This window comes from Castor canadensis, chromosome 10 (genome assembly GCF_047511655.1).
Source record: "Castor canadensis chromosome 10, mCasCan1.hap1v2, whole genome shotgun sequence".
Taxonomy (NCBI): Eukaryota; Metazoa; Chordata; class Mammalia; order Rodentia; family Castoridae; genus Castor; species Castor canadensis.
The window spans coordinates 132,535,799-132,556,985 of NC_133395.1; the positions used below are offsets into that span (position 1 = coordinate 132,535,799).

Below are 21,187 nucleotides of genomic sequence, written 5' to 3' on the forward strand. Positions count from 1 at the left end.
TCAGAATAGTCCAACTTATTCCTTACTGTTTTTATCAGAGTAGTCACCCAAAAATATTTCCTGCTGATTAACACATGTTAATAACAAAAACTAAAAGGAAAGATCTAAACGAACCAAAGCCCACAAAGGCTTTGTGGTGGTCTGTGTATATCCAGACAGCCCTTGCTTTTGCTTCTCCCTGCTGCTTCTGCATTTAACATCTCCTGCCTTCACTGTTCTTCTCGATTTTGTAGTCAGAATCAAATGCAACTTGAGAAAGGTCTTTTCTTAAGAAAGAAGGAATGATTTATTAGCATTTCCCCAGTTAAATATTCTTCTGATTACTTCTCTGGGTTTACTCAAAGGAAAAATAAAATGGACTCATTTTGTGTATTTAAAAATGATATCTGATTTTTCCCGAAACTTATCCAATCCCAAGGACTGTGTCCAGTGCTCAATGGTGTGACTTCTCTTTATACAACAGAATATGCCGGTTTATATGAGGACATCTCTACTCAAGGATGGTTTATTGGACTGATGTGTGCGATAGCTCTCCTCACACTAATACTGCTAACTGTTTGCTTTGTGAAGAGGAACAAAGGAGGAAAGTATTCAGGTATAACAGTTTAATGTGATTTTTAATTTCTTAAATTGTATTTTCTGGGAGGCATTTTTTAGAGACTTTTTATTTTTAAAATGATACATTTAGGACAAATATTATATATTTATATACTGGAGGGGAAATATTCCTAAATTAACCAACCACACAGGGAGTAAGTTTGGTCTAAAATATTATCTCTAAGTGGTTACTTGTTTACCGGTGTCTAGTAATTAAAACAGGCTCCAAGAGGACTCTTCTAAGCTTCTTTCTTCTGCCCGTAAAACATTAGAGATGTTGAGAAGACATATCACTAAGTCACACATATGTTTTAATATCCTAAAAAGAAGGGGCCCATTGAAAGCACACACACCTCTCTGTACCTACATGACTTAGATTTTTTGTGGTGTGCATTCTAGTAGTACTGGCTCCACTAGTCATCTTGTTAGAGGAAACCATTCCTGAGAATGCACTTCTTATTACCATGGTATGTGTTGGATATACTACCTCTTGAATTAATGGCAAATTAAATATAAATAAAAGCCATCCTCCTTGCTTTTTAATATTTTTTATTATATTATTGTACTGGAAGTACATTATGACATTTACAAAAGTGCTTATAGTGTATCTTAGTTAAATTCATCCCCTCCATCATTCTCTGTTATCCCCCTTCCCCTCTTCTTACAATAGTTTCAACAGGTCTCATTTTTTCATTTTCATATATGAGTACTTAATATTTCCACCATATTCATCTCCTTCACCCTTTCCTTGTAACCTCCCCTCTCCCACTGGTACCAACCCCCAGACAAGACTTGTTTTACCTTGTTGACCTCCATTTGTGAGAGAAAAAAAGACATTTTTTATTTGTTTAAGATATCTATACAGGGTTGCATTTCCATATATTTATGTATTGTATCTTTAATTGGATCATCTCCTCCATTTCTCATCTTAGTTGTTAATATATTTGCCTTGATTTTAATTACACTCAACTTCCAAGTTTGTCTTTTTCAGGCATACATATTGTTATTGCTGTTATTGTTAATTATTATTTAGAATTCATAGTGCTTTTATAAGGGGGAAAGAATGAGACCCCACAGCTCTTACTGTGATGATGTTCACATTAGTGAAAAGTTCTTTATTGCCTTGTGATTCATTCAGTAAATATTGAGAATGTCATGTACATAGATCCATCAAGAGTATGACTTCTAAGATTTTATAAAATTACATGGATAATTTAAGGACCGACATGGTAGGACACAACTGTAATTCCAGCACTTGGCAGTCTGAGCGAGAAAGATAGCAAGTTCAAGGACAATCTGAGCTATAAAATGAGTTTGAGGAGAGCCTGGGTTGTATAACAAGATCCTGTCTCAAAAATATAAAAATAAAAACAAACAAGAACCAACCAAACGAAATTACTTGGATAATTTATACAGTTATATTTCAGTTTTTCCTGTGCAGTCTAATTATGTTCACAATGACTAATGAATATCTTCGGTAATTCACTGGGAACCTAACAGACATAGTATTCTTCCTTTATTACACTCTACAAATAACCATTTGTGAAGTGTGGAACCACCATATTCTAAAGAGCTTCCTCAAATCATGCTCATTAAACAAAAATAACTCCGTATTTTACACTGCAGGACAACAAAGAGAACCTTCTAGCCAGTAGTGGTAAACACAGCCTAGAAGGATTGTTTATTGTAATTTTCCAAGGAAAGTGAAGCAAGTGCTCATTTGTATCCCACAATTCCAAATAAATAAAAATTCAAAATGCCATCATAGACCTGATTATTCTGATTTTTGGGACAGTTTTGATTAAGAGAGTAAAGCAGAAGAACCTAATGATTAACTGTTTTTCTGTTTATCATGGTTGCATGACATACATTGGATATGAATCTATGACATCTTCAAAAAGTTGGAGTAGTGAAGTGAACATTGAGTATTCTGTCTTTTGGAGAAACCAATCTAATTTGGAGTCTTCCAATAAGGCTCATTGTCCATATAATAATGAGCAGTCAGTATGCTACAGACTTAAAGATAAATAAGTAGAACCTAAAAAAATGCCCCATTCTTTTTGGTTTAAACAAGAGTGTTAGTGATATATTGTAGTTATAGCTGCAGAAAAACTAGTAACTTGTATCACTGGTATCAAAAATTTTTGACAGGATTGTTCTCTTTAGTGGTCTCTTATTTACCTTTCAACAGTGCTTTAAAACGCCTTTGCATTACTTTCTCTTTGTTTTATTTATTTTTTTTTTTAGTGAAAGAAAAGGAAGATTTGCATCCAGACCCAGAAGTTCAGTCAGTAAAAGATGAAACTTTTGGTGAATACAGGTAAATGTAACTTTCCATTTTTAAATGTATTAGAAGATGTACTTATCGTGGTTATTAAATGGACACAAGTCTAATTTTTAATAGTTATGACACTATATTGTAATCTTTTTATAAAGGATACTTTGTAGCCAGGTACAATGACACACACCTATAATCCCAGTACTTGGAAGGCTGAGAGAGGATATGACCTCAAGGCCAGCCTGGGCTAAACAGGGAGACTCTGTCTCACAAAACAAGAAATTAAAAGCAATAGTAATAAAACAAATACTTTTGCTCAAGTAGGGCCTACTTAAGTGACAATAACTGAATTTCTGTATTCAGCATTCATGTGTGTTAAGAGCTACAATCTGGGTAGCCATGAACATCAGGATATTTTTCTTAAAGCTCCATGTATAACATGAGGACAATGTTTTTATTTAGACTGAACATCTATTTGGAGTAGTTAAAACATCTTGAAGCAACTGTTTAGCCTAGTCATTACAAACTCAGGTTTCATTTATATATGTCCATAGACACAGATTATAAATCTACTGTGTGTACCTACAAAATATGTAGGGCACAAACCCAATCTTGTATACAAAGCTAGACTTCAAAGGGAACAAAGACTTATATGTGAAAGTAACTGTATTTAATTAATTAGAATAAGAAAGCACAAAAGGGAACAACTATTTCTGCCTGGGGAAAAGATTCTGGACAAAAGAATCAATTAAGAGATAAACCAGGCCGACAAGGATGAATAAGATTTTGTTACTGTTAAGTGCTAGATAGAGAGGGTATAAAAGGGTGTCATACATGGATGAAATAGCACAAAGTCAGATACAAGACAGGTATCTCTTGCGGAAGGGTTAAAACTCATTCTTAAGTTAGATGTCTCTGTCTTCCCCTTTTCACCACCCATGGACTTTCTTAGCTCTTCTTACTTGGGATGCCATAAATTTTTAAAAGTCCTCTGTGTGTTGCAGTCAAGAGAGTTATTACAAGTTCTAGACTTATATTGATTTTGCATGCATGATATCAGGAATGCATATCAAATAAGAATTCTGATTGGCCCTCATTGCTCATCTCTGGATTTGTAACTGTAACCAGGGATTTAGAGTATTCTGATTAGAGATCCTGTGGCAACTGATACACATTTGAGCATCATTGAACCTCTAAATTGCTCTGTACTTATTGTTCCTTCTTCTACTTAGTAGATACTCATTTTATATTTTTTATTGCTTAATAAATGACTTTAAATTCTTCCCAGAATAATGAGAAAGAAATTACAGTGATCTATAAATTTTAACTATATTTTTTCCAAATTATTCCTTTATGGATTTTATAAGATCATGGTATTTGGTATGTAGCTTTATATTATTTGCTACTTTAAAAATGTCCTGATCAGAAATTTAGGAGATTATATAATTTTATAGATGTTTTATGGATTTGCTTTTCATGAAGAATGAAGAATGAATTTTTTAAGTTTATAAATTATGCTCATTGTTAGTGTATCAGTTATCAGTTGCTTCATTACAATTATCCCTAATACTAACAGCTTAGCACAACAAGCATTTATTATCTCAAGTTCCCTGTGAGTCAGGAATCCAGGCATGGCCAGGCTCTACGCCTCTGGCTAAGGATAGCTCAAGCCATTGCAGCTGGGCTTTGACCAGGGCTGTGATTTCATCTAAAAGCTCAGGTGGATGGTGTAACAAGCAAGCTCCCAAGCCACTATAACTTAACTTGCCCAACTGTTTGCGCGGTGCTCTGTTCCAGGCAGTCATTCAGGCACTTGGTTCCTTCCACATTTGCCATCCCGAGGCTATCAGGGGTAAATGGCATCAGGTCCCCCATTCATCTATTGAAGTCTAAGGTCAGAATTTGACCTTCTTTGGAAATAGGGTTGTTTACCTGAGGTCATTCTGGAATAGGGTGGGTCCCTAATATAAAATGAGTTGTGTCCTCATAAAAGGGGGGCATTTGGACACAGAATAGGTGTGCACAGAGGAAAGTTGGTGGACTGAGACACATTCAGTGTGCTGTACTCTCATATCGTGCAGACTCTGGACAACTCCGCTGTATGTTCATGTAGGAATTTAGTAGGTGAAAAAGGAAAATACTGCTTTAACTTACTATGAAAACAGGTTTGACTTCATGGATCATCCTTAAATGTCTCTCAGGACTCCAAAGAGTGGCAGAACATACTTTGAGAACCATTTCTTTCTACATCATTCTTCTCCAGCAGCAATATGTTGCCTGATAACTAAACTCGTTCCTGTTTTCAGTCATCCCTAAAAAAAAAGCTGAGTTGGAGCAGAATGTACTTCCTAGGCCACCCAAGTGGCTGTTGGCAGGATTCAGCTCCTTACATACTACTGAAAATATCGCTTCAGTTTTTCTCGGGCCAGAGATCATCTCAATTCCATGCCACAGGAAATTCCAGCGACTTGTAGAACAGGCAAGCAAGAGAGAACAGCGAAGTTGGAAGCCATAGCCCTTTGCACCCCTAAGCTAGAAGTTATATTCCGTTGCTCTGTTGCATTCTATAGACGTGAGTCAGTAACATATTTGGAGGTGGGGGTTTGCATAGGAACTCAAATTCCATAAAGCAGGGATCATTGGGGCCTATGACAACTGTTTAAAAACACTTTTGAAAGACAGTATTAGTTTTGTTTTATGGGGAAAAAACTCAAAACAAAACTAAAACAGCACCTTGTCCAAAAATTCATTTCCCTGAACTCGACTGCTTCTTTTCAAGATAGGTAACATCACCTCCTGCATTATTTCACATGGCACACCTTTACAGTAGGGAATATGTCTTTCAAGTTCTTTCTCCAAAACTACACATTCATCAGCAAAATTGCCTGTTCTCTGTGTTGTTGGAGGAGAGTCCCACCTCTTATTAATATTGCATTATGAATTTAGGGGCCACACAAACATTCAGACCACAGCAACCTCTTTCTATCAATAGGCTGAATCTCCACTCAAAAAGGAAGGTGAGATGTTTTGAATAATAGAAAATCATTTCTCAAATGATATAAATCATTTAGGACTTTTAAAACATTTATCTGTGGAAGTGTTATTTGGGCTTTAAGTCTCTGTCTTCCATGCTAATATGGCTGTCTTAAAAGTTATAAAACCTATCAACACTTACGAATGAGTCCTGCTTTGTGTAACTATGAAATTGAGACTTTGTTAAACTATTCTTTCTTGTTTTCTAGTGACAGTGATGAGAAACCCCTCAAAGGAAGCCTTCGGTCCCTCAATAGGAACATGCAGGCCACGGAAAGTGCTGACAGTTTAGTGGAGTACGGAGAAGGGGATCACGGTCTATTCAATGAAGATGGGTCGTTCATTGGTGCATACGCTGCATCCAAGGAGAAGGGATCTGTTGAAAGCAATGGAAGTTCAACAGCAACATTTCCACTGCGGGCATAAACACTACTCACATACACATCACTGGCTCACCCTTATCTTTCATGCTTATCTGTTCAAGGGAGCGAGAACTTCTGTGTAGGAGTAGAAACATGTTGGCAGATTTGTGTCCAGAATGTGAAATCCTGCAATTTTATTGGGGGGGGGGTGGGGGGTGGGGGGGGGGAAGCACTGCCTTCAAAAATCAAACACCAAGTACGTCAGGCCTATGTTTTTTTTTTTTGTCCTTTTGTTTTCAGATGCTCAAAATGAAGAACATGAAACAAATCCTGTATTTCGATCCACCTCGACTGAATCCAAAGTGACCATTCAGTGTACTCTCTCTGCCTGATTTTATTACTTGGTATATTTGTATAGGTGTTGCTACCCTGTGGGTTTCTCTCTGTATTCACATTCGTATTCAGTCTCTGAGAACTGTCTTAGTGGCTTTGCTTCACTACAGTTTAAAAGATCACAAGCAAAGTGGTTATTTAAAATGTAAAAAGGAATATGAATGTCTTATAAAACAGTTCATTAAATATATACAGTCTAAATTTATTATTTAAAATTTTAGTAGCAAAAGTCTTAGGTGAACAATCAGCCAGTATTTATTGAGCTTCTAACTCTTTGCCCAGAGATGGTCATGTTTAAACTGAGTTACAGCTTTTTCAGTTTCAACATGAACTTTTTATTTCTATCAGTTATGACATTCACAAGTATCTTCATTTTTTGTTTTTTTACTTAGACTAATCTGAGCTTCAAAGGGAAATGGTGAGAAGGTTATTTTATGAAGACCACATATAACATGTCCATAGTTCTGGATTCCAATAGGTTTCTCTTCAATATCTTCATTCCTAAGTTGACTGCTTTTATCTTTTTTATGTTTATGTAACGGTATGCTTGCATATACTTCATGAACACATTGTACATATTATGTTAATATTTACACAATTTTAAAAAAGTGTTTTATTTTGAAGTGAGAAAAAGACCATTAATAGGCGTGACTGTACAGCTAGAGTATATAGTAAGATACCATTTTCATCATTCCAGGGCTACAACATGAGATTTCATAAGCAAAGCCTTTGTATAAAGCATTTGGGTTTTGTTCTTATATTGCCTTTTTTCCCACAGTCTCAAAATAAAATGTCATAGAAATATTGAGGGACATGTTTTCATATTTTTCAAAATAAGTTTTGGTTGTTGAGTATACCCTACTCTAGCCCTCAATAAAATAAAACTATTTGCAGTAAAAATTCCTACACATATGTTTGTCTGATTCATATTTTAAATGTATTTATGGTGATATTATGTTTGCTTTTCTGTATTCTCCTCTTTTCAAAGTCAGTAAAAATCCATAGAATTTATTTCCTGGCAAGTAGGCTGCTGTCAATTTATAATGGTTATATGAAATGTTTTCAAAATGGAATGATAGGTTATACATACATATCAGTAAAATTTAGTGCTCAGTTTTTAATCTAATAGAAACATATTTTAACCTCACCCTGAACTTATTAGCTATGCTTCAGTGAAATTGAATCACAGATTTTATTTTATTTTTTGAACTATAATTATTATGTATATGGCTAAATTCTCAATTTTGATTTATGTCACCCATTATAATTCTTAAATATATCAAAATTAGGGAATTTATTATGGCCAATGAAGCAGTGCACATTGTTTTATTGCCCTTCAAAATGCATAGGCAGGAAGAACATGTCTTATCTAAAACCATATTTCATGGGCTCAGGATTTGACCACACTCCTGGAAATAACAGTAGAAAGGTGAAGGAATCTTGACCTTCCATCCCTTTCGGGTGTAAGGATCCATACATCCATTAGTGTAACTCGAGCTCCATCCCCATCTGATTTCTGCGAGGAAACTTTTCTGCAAGAACAACCATCATTTACTAATGATTTATCTGAGAGAAATTGGTGGTGTTCAGCTACTGAGGAAATGAAGGTTGGGACTTTCAAGTTTAATTCTGCTATAACTCAATTTCCTCTACTTTGTCAGCAGCAAAGATGTGGTTTTGAGAGGGTCATGTAAATTGGTTGTAGATTGGAAGTAATATCCAAAAATTAAAAGTGTATTCATTACATTGTAATAATCTTTAAGTCGGAAGTTAGCACAAATACTGAAATGTTTGCTCTCACTAGCCTTCATTGTTCTCCTTTAGCTGCTTAAGAAACAAGGGTATTACTAATATTGTTTTCAGAACAGTCAAAACTTACAGATAGGAAAAACGAGGTTGGGTTATGACTACATTTTGCCATCACTCCTTGCCTCAATACTTCTGACTTCTACTGGAAATCTTCAGCACAGCAGGAGACTTTCCCTGGTTTTAATTATGAAATTGTATTTCTCATGTGTTTTATGAATCAGAATATATTTAAATGGGAAAAATCCAAGTAGGTTAACATAGATTTTATTGTTTTCACTCAGAAAATGAGTAACAGTCTGTGATGTGCAATGATGATAATAAATGGGTGATAATTATTTGTAAAAGGCCCATTGAGTGATAAGGCACAACAGTATGTAGAACTTTGTTCCTAATTGGCTTTACAGTAACTTTCTGTAGTCTACTGACGGTGTTACTTTAATGTAAAGGGTTGCATATAATCTCAAGGTCGCTGATGGGGACCAGCTCCTAGAGAGCTGTCCAAGGGTCAGGAGAAACCCAGTTCTCTTCCTAGTTCCAGCCCTGGTTTTGTATATAACCATAGGCAAATGACTTACCTCCCTTCCTTCAAGCTTTCTCCACTACAAAGTGCTAATGATCTTTGTCACAGGGTGTTCTTTTTTATGAAGAAAAATTTGCAAGTGATTAAAAACTAAGATGCCTTTTAACTTCATAAACCAACATACACATATAATCAAATTATGTACCTAAAAGTCACCCCCCATACCAAGTCAACTTTTTTCCTGTGAGCACATAAATATATTTTTATACAAAAACAAATTTACAGAAAATAAATTAAGTCTACTGTTCACTGAGCAGTCTGATTTACATTGTGCCATTGAAAATTATTAATCAGAAGAAAATTAAGCAGGGTCTTTGCTATACAAAAGTGTTTTCCACTAATTTTGCATGCATATTTGTAGAAAATGTGAATTTGGTGCATTTATTCTGTTGATATTAAAGGCATCGGATATTTTAGATGTACCCATGTTTATAAAAATGTAGAGCACAATGAAATTATGCTGGAAGTCTCAAATAATATTTTTTCCTATTTTATACTCATGGAAGAGAAAAGCTAAAGAGAGGACAATAAAGAAATGTTGGTGTGTTTTTCTAAGCATTTGAAACATAATTGCCAATTGAAACCCTAAATATGTTTACATGCAATTAAATATAATTCTTGTAATAATTTTAAATTGGTTATAATAGTATTGATTTGTAATCTGTGATAGTATATGTCCTAGTGTTCGTATAGTGAAATAAGTAGGGTTGAGCCAAAGTTTACTTTGTTTTGTATCTTAAATTGTTTGATTATACCATCAAAAGAGGTAAAAAAAGGTATGTGGAGCAGGTTCACCTGATTACCCTTTCTTTAAAAAAAAAAACTTTGATTAATATTCATAGTAGAACTTCATTAAATGTGTTTGTATTGTAGGTGGTGTTTGTATTATGCTTATGAATTTGTGTGTTCAAAAGTATTTTCATTACACGTGAAACTCAGCTTTCCAAATAAAAGTTCAACTTCATGTACTCTAAAAATGTTTATATTCTTTTCTGGTCATTTAAGAAGAATCAAAATTTACATATCAACCTTGCTACTCACTCTGGAATATCTGTAAATGAAGCATAAAAGAATATATAAAATAATCATAAATTTTAACTTGAATACTGTATTGACAAATAAACTTGATATCCTCAAGATCTATGAAATGTAACATAAAGTTTATATTTTTGATAAATATAAATTTAAGATGAATGTATATTCATCTTGTTATTTTTAGAAAAATGTAAAAATGCCACTTTTCAAGAAAAAGTACAATATGCTATATTTTCAAATATGAATAGCAAATAATTTTGTCTTAGTCTCTCAGATTTAGGATGCCCAATTTGCTTCAGCAGACAATCTATAGAATATCATGGTCTTTAAAACTTCTATCTATAGTAAGCACTTCACATACATTATCACATTTAACCTTGAAATGATCCTCAGTAGAATTACGGCACAACGGATTTAAAAAAACTCATTGAATATCACAAGTGTGAGCTAGGGCTAGAAATTGAACCCAGGGCTGTTTGACTCCAAAACCCTGCCCACAGTCATCATTCTTGTGCATTTTCATTTCTTCACATCTACCTCTATATCCTTTTAGAAATACTAAAGGAAGGTGAGTTTAGCTTAACACAGATTTCCCAAGTCTTGGTTTTAAAATATGCATCGGCTCCTGAAATAGAGGAATACATCAACACTTTATTATATAAAGTATTGTGTAAAACAACTGAATGTGTGTAGTCAGAATGCAGTAACTTGCAAAAAGCAATTGTTTTAAAGTGAATTTCCAAATTCTCATTGTATTCTGCTTATTCTTTTGGGAAAGAGAGTCTGAAAAAAAAATTGAAGATTGCTACCAAAAATGACTTCAACAGTAATTCTTTTGAATTTTTTAAGTCGATACTTATGTCTTAAAATGGGACATCTGTTTTCTTTGCCTACTCTCTTTTGCTTCCTATAAAATACAGCACGGAGAATTGTAAGCCATATACCCTTGGATTTATAGCACCCCACTTACAGTGATTCCTTCTTGCCAAGATAAATCAGACACAAGTCAGATAAATATAAGCACAACTTTTCGAGGACATTTAGTTTAGTATGTTTGCTAAGCATGTGCTAATTATGCAGTTGGAATTATCTTTATAATGTGAAGCAACATGTTATACTATATATATTTATATTATATATTATACATACTATATATGTAAAGAAAATCTAAAATACATTACCTGAAAAAAATCATCTGAAATTGTACATTACACAACAACTCAAGTATATAAATTCCAGGGTTGGCAGAGTATGCTCAAGTGGAAGAGAGCTTAAGTGATAGGAAGCATGAGGGTCTGATTTCAGGACCCAGTAGCATATATACATATGACATATTTACATATATATTCTATTAACAGAGGGGATTAAGGTTTTCATTCATTGTATTTGTAACATAATGGAAAATCTTAAATTTGCCAAAGTGATCATTAACATAATTTTTTTCCAAAGGAGGTTTCTTGAATCATTGATTCTGTGGAAAATGATTTTTTGGTCAAAATATTTTAGGAATACTGGTAAAAAATAATCAAATTGTTACATTTGGTACATGTGAATTGCTAGGAAAATGCAACCAACCTTGTTGGATCTCGGAGTTACTTTGCACACCCAACCTAGTATCTCTTTCCCCTCTTGTTTTCCCAAGAAAATATCTTGTCCATCCCAGAATTTCATTGCCATATATGGACTGATGACTTCAAAATATTTTTAGCCCAGTAGTTTCCTGAGATTTGAGGCTTTTTTTTATGACTTTCTACTTCATGTTGTCTGATGATATCTGAAAGATAGTTCAAACTCTGTTTCAAAAGTGAATGCATAATTTCCTCTTCCAATTTTTTTCCCCCTCTGTACTATTCACTTAATAGCAATAGTATCTGTTCACGTATTCAAGCTGAAATTCCAGGCATTAAGTCCCCGTGCAGAATTCATCACTAAATCCTGTTGCTATTTTCTCCCATGTATCTCCTGTATCTGTCTCCTGGTGACTGCTTTGGATGGACCACTTTTATGCAAAGTGGTCTTTCTGTGTCTACTGTCTCCTCATCTGTTAGCTGCTACCCAGGTAAGGTGATTTTTAAGGGGAAATCTGTTCACTCTGTTTATCATCTGTGAACAGTATCAACAGAATGGCTTTCTTTTTTACTATAAGAACAAAAATCTTCCATCGGTCTCCAATGTCCTTCATGGTCAGACTCCTACTTAGGTCTTACGTCCTCTTTTCCTGTTCTTCCGACTCTCTCCATTCCAGTTCTGATGATTGTATCGCACACCTCTTCACCTCTGCCTTGTATTCTCTAGGCCTCTGCTGGAGTGAGCAGCTCTACGTGGACTGCTTAACGCAGAGGGAAACTAACCGCAGTGTGCCAGTGTCTCTCTTGGCACAATGGCATGAAATGCTGTGAGATTGTGTCCAGTACCCATTCAAGCTCAATTTGAAAGAGTGAAGGAGTTAACCCTCCATGCAGCAAACATTCACCCAATGGGAGAAGGGAACTGATTAAGAAATTTTGAACTTCTTCTGTCTTCTTCTGCCTCCCTCTCCCTACCTTTGTACAGAATGGTCCCATGGGATAAAGCATTTAATAGTGGCCAACTCAATAATGCACCTTGTATTGGTTCTCCCCTTTCCCTTTTGTTTCACTCTCTGTTTCCTACATACCTGCTACTTAGCATTGCACTCCATAATAAATTAGTAACCCATACGTTGATGGCTACAGGTTCTGCTGTTAAGGAATCCAGGCTAAATTTCTTGTCTTTTATTACTTCCAGACACTTACTGAATTCCTTCTTGTTCCATGACCATTAAATTTCTCATTTTCCTTTCACAGAATCACTGGTCTGTGTTCAAGTATGTAATTGCCTGAGGGAAACCTTTCAAGACTTTCAAAATTAGGTCAAATCACCTGATTTTAGTGTTTCATACTATTGTTAATTTCCTCTGATTTTTAACACTAGTCACTGCTGCAGTTTTATTTTTATTATATGGCTATTTGATAACCATCTCTATTTTACCTGTTAGCCTAGAAATTCTGTAAGGTTGCAAGATGGATCTTCATTTTTATGAGAAATAACAAACATCTAGCCCATTTCCTGATATCTGATGGGCATTTATTAAATATTTCCAATTAAAAGAGTGAATGACAAGGAGAATATTATAAATAATGAATGCATTTGAGGAATGCTAGTCTAGATGCATAAAAACAGGTACTATTTGTACCTCCAATTGCTCTTATCTCCATGTTCTTAACCTTTGCAGTGCTAGAAATTGAACCCAGGACCTTGTGCATGCTAGGAACATGCTGTACCACTGAACTACATTCACAGTCCATGTCTTTATTTATTAATTAATTTTTGAGACAGGATCTTATAATGTAGCATGGGCTGGACTCAAATTCATGATCCTCTGCTTCTGCCTCCTCAGTGTTGGGATTACAGGCCTGAACCACCATGCCAGGATCAAAATCTTAATAAATAATTCTACCATGTATCCTGTAATACATAGCATTTGAATCATTCTACTCCAAAACATATTTTAAATCCATTAATTTTTCTCCACTGCCATTGCTACCACTCTACACCAAGCCAAAGTCATCTCTCTCCTGTAACTGATCTTACTTCACTCATAGATTTTAGTAATAGTTTATCAATAATTTTCACCCAAATCCCAATGTCTAGCCACATCACCAGATATGAGCAAACCTAGCCTCTGCTGACCTTGTAACCTTCCCACAAGGCAAAGCTTGGACCACAAAAATTCATTCTTACCTAAGAACATTTGCAATTGCTATTTTTACTGACTGCAATAATGTTCTTCTTCCAAGTTTTGTATAAACTGGCTTATATCTCTGCTTCAAAGTTACTTCTTCAGAGAAGACTTTTCTGATTATCGGCTCAGAAATAGCCACACCACATTACATTATTTATTTATTTATTCATAGCAATTATTGATATCTTAATGTATATTCTTATGTGCCTCTTTTTTCTCTGTACTCCCTGTATTTTAAGTTCCATGAGATCAACAGTTCTGTATTTTCTTCACTGTTTTCATGTGCAGAATCAGCCCCACCTATAGTAGATGCCAAATTGGTTGGGTAAACTAATGAACTGAAACCCGAATGGGAAAGTGAAATCATTCATACTAAGAAAAATACCTAATTAATGTTATTGTGGGTTTGAATATTTGCATTTTCATGTATTTAATATTATGTTGGCTCCAACCCAAAACCCTTGGATAGTGTAAAAACATAGAACTGTATACTGAACCCTGATTGCAATGCAAAGAATGACTTCTGTTTTTAAAAGCTCATGCCAAGCTCCTTTTATTCTGTTTTTTTGAAAAGGAAGTTGTTAATATTTTTTTCAGACATATGTGACACTGAAATTATAGGAATAGTACAAAAATTTTTCAGTAAATATTAGTAAGTTATACAGAATAACATTAACTGCAGTACACTGTGTATTTTAATGATTATTATGGGTTAAAATGTTCACAATGTATGATTGCAATTAATTTTATGGTGAAAATATTCATATTATAGGAATTAAATTCCTACATAAAGTATGAGAATTCGCTATAATTTTATTGAATTTTAGAATTTCCAACATATTCCTCTTTGGTTAAACAGTGGAAGTTTCAAAGTATCATGGGATAAAAATAGTATTCTTTTTATTTAAAAAAGATGCAGTTACAGTATATAGCCGCTAGATGGAAATGTTTTAAAATAATAGAAGAGCATCCTATAGTCAGGGTGTTTTTTCGTTTGCTTTTTTTTTTTCTTTTTTAATTTGTTGTTATTTTTCTCCTTTAAAAAAATTTTAAGTATTAGCATGTATGTATTAGGGGTTTATTTACACTTCTAGTTTCTCTTCTAAATTGTGGTCTCTTTATAATTATTAACTTTCTTTAAGACAAATGTTATTTATTTTACAGGTATTTTTTAATTTTGAAGGGATGAGTTTTCCAAATGTTATCAAAGTATGATAAAAATATCTTTTTATAGTATTTACAACATGAAAAAATTTTCACTTTTTATCTTTTTAAATTCTGGTAGAAACCAATGACAGTGACCTTTGATTTATTTGTGTTATTATTTCTAACAAACTGGTACTTGCTTTTTCATTAGCATATTAATAGCCTAGGAACAATAGGAAAATATGTTCCAATGTATACATGCATACTGAAATCCTAGTAGTACCCTGTTGTGGTTTGGATCACAAATGTCCTTCAAAAGCCCTTATGCTAAAGGCTTGGTTGTCAGCCCCTGCTGCCCTTGGGAGGTAGAACCTTGAGAAGGTGGAGCCTAGTGGAAAGAAGTTAAGTCACTGGAGCTGTGCACTTGAAGGAGATATTAGGACTATTGCCCCTCAACTCCCTTCCTCTGTTCCCTGGTGGCCATGAGGTAAGCAGTTTTGCTCCATCACAAGCTCCACTCCTTGGTGCTCTGCCTTGCCCCAGGCCCAACAGCAATGGAGCCAGGCACCCATAGATTGAAACCCCTGACACCATGAGTCAAAATAAAACTTTTCCTCCATTTAAGTCCTCTATCAGGATAAGGCATGCAAATAAGCTCTGTATCTTGTCAAGAAAGGTCCCTAGGTGAAATCTGAATTTAAATGTATTACAAATAAAGCATTAATTTCAAAAACAAGTTGAACAGAAACTCTGATGTGATTAATAGACTCAAACAATAGAAAGCATTCATATCACCTGGCTGGTCTCGTCCCCAGTGTTTCTACTTTTGTACATCTAAGGTACAGCCCAAGAATTTGCATTTTTAATAAGTTTCCAAGTACTGCTATTGCTGCTGGTCCAGGGATCACACCTCATGAATCAATACCCTGCAAGGATGCATTGATTTGAAAACAATCAGCAAAACCTAAGAAAATTTTTGACCAAATGCAAGTAAGTCCTTAATATAGCTATGCTCCATCCATTCTCTAAATATTCTTTTTAAAAAGCAGCAAGGTCACATTCAGAATGGAAAGGTTATGGCACATTTTTTTCATGATTTCTGACTAAAATTCCCAATATACTACTATAATTAAATTTTTTAATGTTTTAGATTTTTGAGATAGAATTTTGCTATGTAGCTCCAGCAGGACTTGCCTCCAAGTGCCGGGATTGCAGGTGTGCACCGCCACACCTGATGGCAATACAAATTTTCAAGTGATTACAATATCTGGCAGATAGTTTTTTTATTTTTTACCCCAAGAAATGCTAATCAAGGAAAAATTTTCTCAACTCTATTTTATTTTATATTTTTTCTTTTTTTAAACTTCTTTTAAAATTGAGCCAGTATTCAACAACTAATCTTAGGGGATTGTGAGAATTCATGAAACGGTTGGAAAATTGCTTCTGCATCTGTTTCGGTTCTGTGGCAGAGCAATCTCACATTTGCTCATGGTTCTCTCCAAATCAAGACAGGAAGTGCCTTTGTACAGGGATAAGCTGCCCAGAACTTGTTAAATCCATCAATTCCCTGACTCGTTTCTTAATCCACTCCTATCTGCCATTTCTTATCTCCCCAGCACCTTTTAAAGTGTGTGCCTAGGGCAGATTACTGCAAATCCTTTCTAAATTATCTTCCCAAAATCCTTCCCATTCCTGCTTCATAGCTGCTTAGGAAGTTCTGAGTTGTGGGGACATCTAGTGTACATGGTGAAGTGAGCACCCCAGTTATCACACAGGATGTACCAATATAGGGCTTCATGCATGAGAACCTAGTTCTATAGCCCTTCTTCATGAGAATGGCAAGTTCTGATCTGAGAGATGTAAACCCAGTGGAAATAATATAACAGTAAAATTAAAATAAGAAACAGAGCAAAATTAGTCCCCGCAGATCTGGCAAAAATATGAAATGATGCTAATGTGACTGGCTGGCAAGGGAGGTGATACCTGTTCACTCACAACTCTTGCTGGGAACAGAGATTGGTAAAGTAGTTGAGAAGAACAATTTGGCAAATGCATCAAAACTCCAGGAAAACATTTAAAAACTGTATATTTCTTATTTTCCTATAATTTATATTAAACCATAAGGAAGAATGATCAATACAATGAAAGTGTTTTGACATAGCTATTATAAAATAAAGCCTATTATGAACATAGCATTTTATAGCAATAGACCATCAGAACAAAGTGACTCGAGCAGTTCATCTACTTTAGGAATCAATACTCTGACATAATGTAGAAACTTTGCATTTATGTGCATACATGCATGCATGTATTTTCTGGGAAAATTCATAATAACTTCTGCCAAAGTCTCTCTCCCTCTCTTTTGGTGGTACTGGGGTTTGGACTCAGAGCTTCATGGTTGCTAGGAAGGCAGCTTACCACTGGAGCCACAACTCTAGCCTCCTCAAAGCCTTTAAGTTACCCCTTTGGTTAATTTGCAATTAATACAGGAGTTTTAGTAGTTCTCGCAAGTGAACCTTATTCACCTTGCTCATAGCCTCCTTATCTATTCAATTCCACATTCATTGGAAGAAGATACTAAGGTCTGAAATTAGTGTCTCAAAGGTTTTGTGTTAATTACAGCATATGCCAAACAACCTCCTGCTTCATTTATTCTAATTTCAAATCCTGTTCCTTTTCTATAATTTTTAAATCTCTTTACTGCTATTATTTTTACATAGGAAATCTCCATATGTGTTTTTGTATTTGCTGTATTGCATCTATAACTATTCAGGAATAAAATTCCTTGAGAGAGAAAAAAAGAATGGCAACTTTTGTGCCATTATTTCATAGAATGAGCTACAGAAAGGACTTGCCCAAAGTCCCAGTGCTTATCTTTAGTGGTGAAAGAAAATAGGTAGCCACCAAATTTTCAGGTGGGTGTGTTTCATCCAGTGTTTCAGAGTTTGGCTTTCCCACTTACTACCTGCCTGATGTGGCAAACACCACGAAATGCAATGTTATTATCTGTAATGATATCAAATTTCAGGTTTGTGGGGAGGAATGAATGAGAAAATTGTAACTGCAATAACAATGAATAAAGTAGAATCCTACCAAAAGATGATGGGGCATTGGTGAACACATGTAAAATATAATTGTGATTGTATAAATGTGGGTTCTTGAGAGAAACAGAACCAAGAGGAGAGAATATCATATAATACACATATAATATATAAAACATAAAATGTAGAATAGACTTCTAAATTGTGTAATGTGTAACTTATTAATTGTATATTATATGCTATATATAATACATAACACAAATATACATACATGCACATATATCTATCTTTGTACCTATCATCTATCAATTTATTATAAAAAATTCCCAATATAACTATGAACTTTGAGAAATCCTAGACCTATAACAAGCAGCTAGGCACTCAGGACCAAGGGTATAGCTTTTGTGTCCAAAATCTTGAGAACCAGAAGAGACAATTGTGTAAGCTCCAGTCTCAATCCCAGTCTGTTGGCAAGAAAAGACTGGCATCCCAGCTCAAAGGCAACCAGGCAGAAAGAAAGAATTCTTACTATGTAATTTTTTTCTATTCAGGTCTTTCACAGATTAGGTGAGACCCACCCACATTAGTGTGCGTAATCTGCTTTACTCAATCAGGGATTCAGGTATTAACCTCATCCAGAAACAATCCACCTCACAGAGACCCAGACACAATGTTTAGCCAATATTTGGACACCTTGTGGTCCAGACCAGTTGACACATAAAATTAACTCTGACAATGATCGTGTGTGGAAAAAAGCAAGATTAATTTTTAAGATTAGTAAAATAAAAGCATGGAGACTGTTTATGGAAAATAAAAACATTCTTTATAATTAGCATTATGGAGATTTCTGAAATTTTCTTACATCTGAACTGCTCTGTAACATGCTTTATAGGGAACAGTTTTTGTGCAGAAACTGCTGGGTTTAATCGCACCAGAGGGCTCACATCTTTTTACTCTGCTAGGAGAAAGAGAGCATTCATGAATAGCCATAGATCCTCCCTAAATACTCCCACTGAAACCACCATGTCATACACGGTAATTATCTGCAGCCTTTTTCATAAAACTATCAGGAAATCATATCTGAACAAGTGGCAGAAAATCGCGTGTACTCACTTCCAGTTTTTGTGCCCTCATGGGTTTCATTTCAATGGGTAATTCCCTATAGTTTGGAGGATTTTCAGGAAACTGATACATTGCTATAGATTTTAATCTCCTATCAGTATTGATTTCAGGGCACTTGCATTTCCTTCAAGACTCTGGGCAGATGGCCATAGCACTCATGATCCCACCAACTAAAAGTATACATTTGTCTTTATCCTTTCTCCTTGTAAAATTTTTGCTTTCTCTGCCAGCCTTGGTGAGATCAAAAGACACACAAAAAGCAACTAATTGCTTGTACAATTCCCTATTGTATAGTTAAGTTCATTGGAACACACATTATCCTAGAATCCTGCAGATGGCTGGACACATGGTATCTAAAATGTTATTTATACTTTGGAACTTAGTCACAATGACTACACTTGCCTAAATAATTAAAAATGCATATTCCATATCAAACAAGCTCCTTGATCACCACCCTCACACTGCATGCACTGCTGTGCCAAATTAACAATCATTCAATTCATTTTCTACTTGTCAACTAATAAAATGCGTATATAAACGTCACTATGTGGCAAGAATAGTGACAGGGTAATAGTAATTGGTAATAAAATATGTTAGCAATTTCTTTGTGTTCAGAGTATCTCTTTGTGGTTTAAAGAATGAATTGTGAGGTCAGGTTTGTTGATAAAAGAGTGACAACTCATTTTACATGTCAATTCCAGCCCCTCGGTAGGTAGTGGCTATGGAGAGCAAGGCCAGCAGAGATGGCCAGAATCGATTGTTAATGACTGACATACACAGAGAAGTAGGGCATGGTGTGTTTTGCCTTTCCTGGGTTCGTGGTTATGAATCCTAGGTTTTAAGAGTCAGTGTTTCTGGGTATAGCTCCTGGCATTCCCAAGTACAAGCTGAAAAGGTAAGTGGCCTTAAATGAGTGCTTTTTTGTGCTGCCAATACAAAGTAACTGAGACTGAGTAATTTACAAAGTACAGAAATTTACTTCTCAGAGTTCCAGAATCTGGGAAGTTCCAGAATCTGGGAAGTCCCAGACCAAGAAACCAGCATTTTGGTGTCTGGTGAGGACTTAGTCTCCACTTCCAAGATAGTGCCTTGTTGCTATATTCTCTGAAGGGGATGAATGGTATGTCCTCACATGGCAGAAGGCTTAGGAGGGGGTGAACTCCCTCATTCAAGCTATTTTATAAGGCACCAATTCATTCCTGAAGGTGAGCCCTCATGGTCAAATCAGCTTACAAAAGCTCTACCTCTTAATATCATCATAGTGGAGATTAAGTTTTCACATGAATTTCAGAGGGAACACAATCAAACCATATCAGTGAGAATTTTTTACTCTCTCAGAGAGTCAGTTTCATCCATTATAACTTGAGGAAAGCTAATCTGTCCCTCTCTCTCTCTCTCTCTCTCTCTCTCTTTCTTTCTCTCTGTCACTCCAAATATTTATCCCCCATGCCACTAGTTAGTCATAACTCATATAAGAAAAGACATTAAAGAAAAGATATTAAAAAGCATTGTCTGCACACATGCAAAGATATATTCATTTCAAAAAATATATTCATTTCAGTATCATTTAAAAAAATTCAGAAAGCTCAAAGCATTTTTACCTAAAGCACTCAAAGCACTATTTACCCAATATCTGAGAATATCAATGTTAATATCATCACCTTTTTATCAGATAACATCCTTTTTCTCATTTAAGCAGAACTACTTAAACATATTTTTGCTCTCCCTTAGATACAGAGGTGAAGAATTCATGCCCCTAAAGCATTCCAGGAGCTATTTTTATCTACAATTAAGAGGAGATTCGAAAGCTGCTGATTATAGTGCTTGCTGAAATTGTGAGGTCATTCAAGAAGATCAGGAGCAGCTACTTTCAGAAGTACTTCATAAGGCTCATGACAGTGATCCGTCTCTGAGCCATCAACATGAACGCTAGATGGGTGATAGTTTTGCTGCTCTTAGCTATTGGAAGGAGGTTCTAAGAGTGTTAGAATCCAGTGAGGTCAGCTTCTGTGAAAGTGATCTTAATTG

The 21,187-nt window shown here is 35.1% G+C and overlaps 1 protein-coding gene across 9 annotated transcripts in view; it reads left to right on the plus strand.

Moving 5' to 3' along the window:
- Positions 1-6,469, plus strand: part of Chl1 (cell adhesion molecule L1 like) — a 190,511-nt gene extending 184,042 nt beyond the window's left edge. For all 9 annotated transcript variants that reach the window (XM_074044257.1, XM_074044261.1, XM_074044255.1 and 6 more), the window contains 3 exons: positions 464-595; positions 2,845-2,917; positions 6,118-6,469. In XM_074044257.1, the coding sequence (XP_073900358.1) occupies positions 464-595; positions 2,845-2,917; positions 6,118-6,334 (422 nt within the window). In that variant the 3' untranslated portion in view covers positions 6,335-6,469. The remainder of the gene's footprint in view (positions 1-463; positions 596-2,844; positions 2,918-6,117) is intronic.
- The last annotated feature ends 14,718 nt before the right edge of the window (positions 6,470-21,187 follow it).